The following is a 9,496-nucleotide window of genomic DNA, read 5'->3' as shown; positions in this document are numbered from 1 at the left end:
GCCTAATGTGCAACCGAAAATCTGTATGAGCAGCAAATTGCTGTCCATGCTGCACCACACTCTCTCCATCTCATTTGGCAGAGTTGGCACAAAATTTGCATGGAAACACAGACAAAAATCTAGTCTAAATGTGCAAAGCCTCAGAGACACACACAACCCCAGAAAACTCACAGCTGTAATTGCTGCTGGCAGACATTTGAAATGTTTAACACTAGTTACTTTCATGTTAGATGAACAAAACATGTCTGCCACTAATGCTTTTAAATAAAAATGTTTTTATATCAACTTAAGGGAAGGCTCTGTACCTCTGAAGAGATCATGTTGAAAAGTGATTTGGTAGCTAGCCATTCAAAAAGTGCGCTCACATGTATCTGTTCCCAGAATTCCTCAGACTCGTTTGTTTTAGTGAGTCATACTGCATCAGGACCTTTCTGCATTTGTCTCGTTGGCGCTATAGCTACATATGCACTGACTCAAAATGTCCAGTAGATTTCAGTATTGAGTTTAAATTCCAGCCACCGAGACTCAGCATTTCTCAACAGCTGCAGTAAAGCTCGAAGTTAGGTTCAAAAATCAGATTTCTCTATTAGAATGCGAAGCACTTGGGGGTTTTACGCGTTTTATCCCTGCGGATAAAATCCACGCAGATCCCTACCTCACTCACTGCTTAGGATCAGTTCAACCAGTGGCCGAAATGACCCGAGAGTAGCCGAGTCGAGCCGAAGCGAGCTTCGAAATAACCCGGATTGAGGTGTGTGAGGAAGGCTGAGCTTCGCTGTTCTGTAGATAGGGGCAGAGTTTTGGTGTATGTGTGAGTGGGAGATGGACCGAGGGCGCTCTACTGACTAGCAGAGGCGAAGAGCGACTCCAATAGCCAGAACGATTAAAATAATACGCGATTGGGTCGTCGATAGCCCACTCCAAAATCAAAATAAGCCGCCCATCTTTCACATCTGCTTCACACACACTAACACGGCATTGATGGTAATGTATGCAAGGAAACAACCAAGACTCGGCGATGGGTAAAGAGCTCTGTTTTATACTCCGATTTTCCTTCTCCGCTTTGACAATCCGCCATTTTTAGCCAAACCAAAATAAGTAGAAACTTAAGGAAGCCGATTCAGCTGTTGCAATTCTGCCACTGTTCGTGAAGATCGGTTTCTAACCATTCCTCTGTCTCTTTTTCTTGTTTTATTTTGTAGGTGCACCGACCGAAGGGATTCTCAGCCCTATCAGGTAGATCTGAAACAAATAAGATTAAAATGGGGTAAATCTAGTGCAGGCTTTTGAAGCAGTTTAGGCCTCTGTGCGCAAAACACACCGAAAAGTGCCTTATTCTCCCCGGGTTCGGCTTAAAACGACACACACATTTACATTACACTGCGAACATAAATTTGTGCTGTCATAAGTCGCCTGCCCGTCGAATTTATCACGTTTTAAATGCGCTCAGGGTGCTAGCGACTTTAACAGGCTAACATTAGCTTGCTAGCGGCTACATCAGGCCTCTATGTCACAGCGATTTACTTATAAATTACTAATATAATAACGTGTATTATCATCAATTCAATGTCTAAATTATGTTACTTTAGAGAAACAGCTATATACGTAAATACGAATGTAAGGGTTCGAGGTTGTTTATAAACAGTCGTCTTGATAGTTGCGACTTGCAAGTGAGTGAATGCAACAAAATTTCCAATAAAACGAGTGTAATTATTGGGTAGACCATCAAGAGATGTTTAATGATATGTAATACTGGGTGAAAGATGTTTATATGCTTTTCTGTGCTTGCAGTGACGTGCAAAGTACGTTATGACACAAACATGCTGCTGTGAAGTATTATAGTGTTGTGGAACATGTTAGATGATGGTCAGTAACTGGTTAACCATTCTGGACAAGCTAGTCAGCTAGCTAATGTCCATCGTAGATCAGCTATAAACCAGCTCTCGAGTACTTGCATGTCAGAGAGTAAATGTGCAGCAGTTCAATGTACAATGTCATGTTTTGACAGACTCTTAAGTACTCATCCAAGAGTCACCCCGATCACAGACATGAGAAGATGCGTGACAACGACACCACTCCACCATGCAAGATGTTGCGGCGGTCAGACAGTCCAGAAAATAAACACATGGACGGCACTGGCCATGGCAGAGCAAAAGCCATCCATCCACACCGGGGGAGAGACAGAGAAGGAGGTAAGATGGGAGACTGTAAGTCATATTGATAATTTGTTAAGAGGCACAGATCTGAGGCTGACACAGGTGCCTAGATCTATGTTGTACATTTTAATGTACATAATTGTTGTAAACACTAATCAAACATCTTGTGCATAAGCTGAACAGATTGCTGTCTTTGTAGTAAACAGACATTAAATGATATCACACTTCCTGACGTGGCACCTGTTTCAATTGTTTACATGCACCCTGCAGCCCTACTTTATGAATGATGCCATTTCTGACAGGAGAAGGCTTGGCTTCATATCACTAATGAAATTATCATGCAGAATTCCCTTTTTCTTGTTCAGTTGGTTAAAATGAACAAAATCAGTGTGACTTTTATTTTTGACATATTTATGATAGTAATTCTGTCATGAATTACTCACTCTCATCGTGTACCATGCCTGAACATTTTTCTTTCATCTGTAGAGCACAAAAGAAGAATATTGGGAACCAAACAGTTTTGGCCATTGGCTTCCATCTTTTAAATGATCATCTTTTAGATAGTGAGGGGCAGTTTACGCAACACCGTTTCAACTAAAAACTGAAACTTTGTACTTTGTTTTGGCCGTTCATTTAGATGACCATGCCGTTTTGTGGGCCTGAAAACTGGTTTCAAAGTGCACGTTTTTGAAAATGATACCATAATCGTCTCAGTATAAACTCAAAAAACACATTTGTGAAAGTGGTGACGACATGTGCATGTGTATTACTTGTTCAGCCGTGGACAAAAGCGATAAATCTACTTCATTTCCTGCTGGCTGTGTGCCGTTGGATTTTTTTTTCATTATTGTTAGTGCATCTTATGAATATTGGTGGTGTAAAAGCTTTGCATCTGTCATTCATATTTACCAGATCTGCTACATAGGTCAAGTCTGGCAGTTAAAGCTGACCCATGTCATATTGTGCTGTATGTCATGTACACAATTATATCGTGCTGTAGTGGATGGTAGGGCTGGATCATGACGTTAGGGAAACCATTAAAATGGTCCATTACTATAATATTAAAGGTTAAAGTTGACAAAATGGATTAAAAAGCCCAAATTATTAAATTCAATTGCTATTTATATTTAGATAAAATGATCACCACACAGTTTTATTCAGTCTTTTAATTGCAGATCAGGCAGTTCATATGTGGCTTGAAATCTTATTCAAATCACATTTCTGGAAATCTGTTTCAGTCTGAACTCTAATCGGATATCGCATGGTTTGTCACTTTCTCACCGCACATAAAACGTTAACGTGTCGGATGTTGTTATAGGAAACATGCTGAAATTTGCTGCAGAAACATGGTTGTGTTGTTACAAAGTGCTGGTCGAGTAGAAAATTACAATAGAGACGTTGAATTTTAAGACGGCACGGAATAAAGCCACACATACCAGCTTGCTGCTTTTCTGCCGCTGCCTAAGAAGACGCAGTAGTCCAGCGCGGCGGCTACACATTGACTGCATTTACATGCTCCCTCATAATGCGATTTATAATAGGATTTTGACAAATTGCGATTAAACTTTACCTCATGTAAACGTAATACTTCAACCAAACTAATGAGATTAAGCTCATAATTGTAGTAACCATAGTCGCATTAAACTAGGTGGCGTACGCCGATTTTAATCGCAATAAACAGGCATGTAAACACCTTAATCAGATTATTACCATTCTGACCAAAGTGCGCATGTGCACGGACGTACATGGATACTGTGTGTTGTTCACACAACGTCATGAATGAACTTTGTGACATTATTCTGAAGTTTTCTCTTCTCCAAATCACTAAACTCTCTCAACACAACTCGCTGCGCAGTCTCTGCTCCGTATCTTCATCTAGACGGTGTGAAGAACACGACGGCAGCAGGCAAACCAGGCATTGCGATGGTCATCACGGCGCTGAATAATATCCAGTAAGCTACGTCCATAAAAATGTATTCTGAATTTGTTGTGAGTAGATTAACACAATGGCCGGTAACATGCATACTGTCTGGTATAACCATACTTGTTAGCGAATAATGAAAATTGCATTCAAACTGGAGTGAAGAGTTCTGCTCATGACATGTAAAAATCTTACTGAGATTTAAGACCTTACTCTGATTAGTATAAATAGTCGCATTATTGGTGCACATGTAAACATAGTCTTTGTCATGTTGTAAATAAGACAACATCTGTATTGAAAACCCTTCCAGGTTGCAGCTGTTGTTTTTGGCGTATACCTACTAATGCAATGCCATAAAAAACATGCAAATGAAAGCGTGCCACGGGACACAAATCGGATTGGAACAGTTGCGATACTCAGTGTGGACGGTCAATAATCGAGATAAGATTGCAATCAGATGCACAAATAATTTGATTTGCTCTGACAGTGTGAACATAGCCCTGAAGGTGATGATACATGGGACAACTTTTTTGAGCAATGTTGCTTGGCCACTTTCCCATTGGGAATGGGCAACAAATTTCTATCTGGATACTTTAGATCGGTCATGGGCCCTGTGTCTTACCCGGTTGCCCATTGACGGCAACATTGCCTCGTATCAATGCTCAAAAAGTTGCCGAGTGATGTTGCTTGGCAACTTTTTGAGCAATGTTGCCGAGTGATGTTGCTTGGGCACTTTCCCGTTGAGAATAGGTGACACATTTCTTGAGATCGGTCGTGGGCCCTGTTTCTCACCTGGGGCCTGTACCATAATTGTAGTTTAAGTCAGGGTTTCAGGATTAGTTTTGTGTTGACAAAACCAAACCAATCTATTCAGGCTTTGTTGGTCCCATGATGCTGATCATCAGCTTTCTCTGTCAACTCAGGCTTTGATCCTGAGTTTAGCTGTGACATCAGTAGTGAACAGCCAATCACATGCTGTGGATCAGTGAAACTGAGATTCATTTCCCTCTTCTGCAGAATATTAAATGATTGAAAAATATTAAGAATTTAAACAAATTTACACAAGAAGAAAAGAGCTCTCTTTGAAAGCATTTAAGCTCACATGTAGGTAGTAATTTGTATAGATTTATTTATTTGAAAGCTTATGTTATGTATGGTATAACCTGTATATAGGCTATTTATATTCATTTTTAACTAAGTGCCTATTAATGATTGATTAACTAAAATGATACAAGTGTAATTTATTATGGGTATGATAATTACATAAATTAAATCTAAATCATTCAAAATTATTATTATAAATAAGCATTGTTAAAAGCCATTTATTTATTTCAGGTCTTTAAAAACCATTTGATATGTAGTGACCTTTAATTTGGAGTAGTAACAGAGGGAGTGACTTTATTGCATCAGAGGTTTCACTTTGCTCACAGCTGATTGGTCCGATTTCATAGATGTCTTATTCAGAACATAACCTGCGTTAGCCGTGGAGCGTAAGTTACTATGGAGATGAACACTGCTAAGCCAAACCACTTAAATGGTACCTAAAACCCAGGATTGGCACAAACTAAGCTTAAACATATCTGGTTAGCCAGCTAAACTGGCTTCATGGTATAGGCCCCTGGTTGCCCGTTGATGTCAACATTGATTAAAAAGTTGCCCCGTGTATCGTCACCTTTTAGCTTCTACTACAATTCGTTGTTGAAATATGATAATTTAAGCGGCGACTTTCATAACTAGTTTTCATGATTAATGTATGTCTAAATAAATCTCTCAACGCTAAGACATCACTAGTTTTAGTTAAGTTTCTCTCTAGTGCTCTTTTTTTCTCTCTTCTAACTAAGAAGCTATGGACATTTAATGACTTTCCTGGGGAAAATGCACTGAGCATTGTGTGACATGTTCACAAACCATTTTATTGATGTCTTTCTGCAGTTGAAACATGATTACATGAGAAATTGTTCTCTTAGTGACATTAAAAAGCGTCATATTTTTAATTTGCGTTTATTACTATTAGAACTTTGATTTAAATTGACAGAATTTGAAAGCTTATTTGTTTTTATCAAAAGAAACAAAAATCCCAAAGCTTGAGATTATTGGATGGGAGGTTCTGTACAAATAATGAGTGCTTTATTAATGCAACAACTGATAGCAACATTAAAGTTTTATCTGGGCAAATATGAAACTATATTGGTATGTTAAAAGAAAGCAATTTTTAAACTCAGGCCTAGTGGATGAAATGGAGTTTAAGGTGAATATGAAATATTGATGGAAGTCGGATAGTTTGAATTACCTACCACTTCCCACTTTGGCCTATTTAAAAAAAAAAAAAAAAAAGTCCATTGACCACATTATTGCATTCTGATTAATTTTATCAACCAAGAACTTTTGTCATATGCCTAAAGAACCATCACACTGACTCCTAAAACACAAGTCTGTGTACCCGCTTTTCTAACCAATACTCCTCATTAAAAAAAAGGTTCTAGCTAAACTTTACTGCATAGACTTGAATTACTAAAGTGCAATTCCTTGATTCCATGTACACATGTCAGCTAATGGAAATTGTTGTCAACTTGTTCTACCACTCCAAAGTTTTGTGTGTGTGCATGTGTATGCATGTCAAATAGTCGCTTCTGACAGATGAAAAAGAAAGCAGAGGAGTTCAGTTTGTGTTGAGTTATTTCTTGGTCACAGGAAGTTTTGGTGAGACTGGGTCATATGAAAGGGCTCTTCCCTCCATTTTTTCTGAATTGCTAATAGACTTGAGTTAGAAGATTTATTATGTGATCATCAACTGCAGGTGTTATTTAGGGTAGAGAAGAGTAGATCATCTGGGTACTTTATGCCTACAGTACTGTGAATTCGGACATACTACTTTTGTCACACACTGTTTTTCACCTACTATATACAGGGAGTGCAGAATTATTAGGCACGTTGATTTTCTGATCATATTTTTTTTCCAGGCACATTTGACCAATTCCAAACCACAGTAATCCTAATAACTACTATTGATTTAGTATTTAATAATATATAAGTGATATATAATTGTTCATGAAGGCTGGAAATGAAAATCACCTTATATTCAGGTGTGCAGAATTATTAGGCATGTTTTCTTTTACAGATAAATTGAGCCAAAAAAGAGATTTAACTCAGACTGAAAAGTCAAAAAGTATTAAATGCCCATGAGAAGGATGCAATACTAATGCAATACTAGACATTGCAGTTAAGGCGTGACCATTGGACAGTGAAATGCTCGTTGGGTCAGCAGGATCTGACAAAAACAGGTGGTGAAGAAAAGACACCTGTTAACTGCAAAAGAATTAAGAATTAAGGTGAAGAATTAAGGGTGAAACCATCAGGAACCCTTTAGTCTCCAGCGCCACCATTTTCCAAAGCTGCAACCTACCTGGAGTCTCCAGAAGTGCAAGGTGTCAGGATCTCAGAGACTTCAGTTAGGTAAAGAATCCTAAAAAATGACCCACACTAGATAAGAATCACAAGCTGAAGTGTTGTAAAATACATGAAGAAGGTTTTTTTATAGGCTTTATGGACAGATAGGTTGAGAGTGACTCTTGAAGGACCAGCACCACATCCTCTAGTACCACTGTTTGAAGAATTCATCTTCCAGAATCTGGCAGTACGTTTTGGGAGTTCATTTTTAGTCCATCTCTGCAAAACGGACTTCAGGATGGACTAAAATGAACTCCCGAAACGTACTGCCAGATTCTGGAAGATGAATTCTTCAAACAGTGGTACTAGAGGATGTGGTGCTGGTCCTTCAAGAGTCATTCTCAACCTGTAAAACCTATAAAGCCTATAAAAAAGCCTTCTTCATGTATTGATGGTTTCACCCTTAATTCTTCACCTTAATTCTTAATTCTTTTGCAGTTAACAGGTGTCTTTTCTCCGCCACATGTTTTTGTCAGATCCTGCTGACCCAACGAGCATTTCACTGTCCAATGGTCACGCCTTAACTGCAATGTCTAGTATTGCATTAGTATTGCATCCTTCTCATGGGCATTTAATACTTTTTGACTTTTCAGTCTGAGTTAAATCTATTTTTTGGCTCAATTTATCTGTAAAAGAAAACATGCCTAATAATTCTGCACACCTGAATATAAGGTGATTTTCATTTCCAGCCTTCATGAACAATTATATATCACTTAGACATTATTAAATACTAAATCAATTGTAGTTATTAGGATTACTGTGGTTTGGAATTGGTCAAATGTGCCTGGAAAAAAAATATGATCAGAAAATCAACGTGCCTAATAATTCTGCACTCCCTGTAGTAGGGAAGTATGCAATTTTGGATGAAGCCACAGTCTCATTCTAAAGAGCATCTGATTGGATGGAAATCTGTGTAGTGCAGGATGAGTCATCAATATTTTTGTCTTTTCCCCGACAAGAAATTTTATCTGTATATCTTTTAAAGGTGTACTTTGTCAACATTAAGTAGTGTGTCTAGATCAGAGTATGTGAGCGGAGTGAGCAGTGGAGCGGTGTGACTTTGAATGGAGCGAGGAGCGGATTTGTAAGAGTCGCCGTGTCATGGTTTTCACTCGCTCTGAGAGCGCTCCACTACTGCTCCATCAAGAGTGCAATTCATGCCAACGGCCCATAGTATAACTACTTTTTTTAGCCAAAATTCACATGTTAAACACACATAGATTAGCCTGACAAGCCAGACCCACAGCGCTACAACCAACCAGAGCGCTATCAGTGGTGAGACAACAATCACAAGGGGGTTGTAGCTGAGTCCCATGCGTTTTCCCACCAGCGGAGTTAGTTGATTGGAGTTTTGCAGACCAGATACAGCAAAAGTTAGATATCTAACACATTCCTTTAAGCTTAACTCCAAGTCTTCCAGAGTCACGGCCAAAGCCGATTCGAAAGACTGCTGATAGTCAGTGGTTATGTGGTTTGATCGAAACGTCAACCAAAAAATGCCTCTTCAAAAAGTTTGTCAAACCTGAAAAACGCATTCTGTCTGATCGGGCCTAAGCCTGCAGCTGAAATGCCCCAGTGAGGGTTTGGCAGTTGGTGAATGTTGTGTGACTTTCTTGACCTTTTTTGTACCATGAAAGCTTTTTTTTTTTTCCACCTGAAGTGAGTTAATTACCTAGTGTATGAAAAGTTTAACTTTGTTTGTGTTATTTGTGTACTCATGTACTATAATAGATCACTAAGACAAATTACTCCTACAGTAATCTAGGTAGCCTAGCAGTGGTTTGTTGGTCAAGCCAAAATGCTATTGCAGACCATCTGCTTATTGAATTGGTCATCAGTTTAAACCCAGTATGTGTTTGTTTACCATGAGTAGTCTTTTGTGGGTAGTTACTGATTTATGAGTGTGCCGGATGTATCGTCAAGAGTGTGAGTCTGGTGTATTATAAAATCATTATTCTGTTCTTCATCTCTT

At 38.8% G+C, this 9,496-nt stretch overlaps 1 protein-coding gene across 1 annotated transcript in view; it reads left to right on the top strand.

The window, feature by feature from the left end:
- The first annotated feature begins 784 nt into the window (after positions 1-784).
- waca (WW domain containing adaptor with coiled-coil a) overlaps positions 785-9,496 on the top strand; it is a 51,701-nt gene continuing 42,989 nt past the window's right edge. The window contains exons 1-3 of the mRNA XM_079801745.1: positions 785-1,022; positions 1,203-1,236; positions 2,009-2,192. Coding sequence (XP_079657871.1) covers positions 982-1,022; positions 1,203-1,236; positions 2,009-2,192 — 259 coding nt within the window. The 5' untranslated portion in view covers positions 785-981. The remainder of the gene's footprint in view (positions 1,023-1,202; positions 1,237-2,008; positions 2,193-9,496) is intronic.

Source organism: Gobio gobio (genome assembly GCF_949357685.1).
Source record: "Gobio gobio genome assembly, chromosome: 20".
Taxonomy (NCBI): domain Eukaryota; kingdom Metazoa; phylum Chordata; class Actinopteri; order Cypriniformes; family Gobionidae; genus Gobio; species Gobio gobio.
This window is presented reverse-complemented; position numbering and strand designations above follow the sequence as displayed.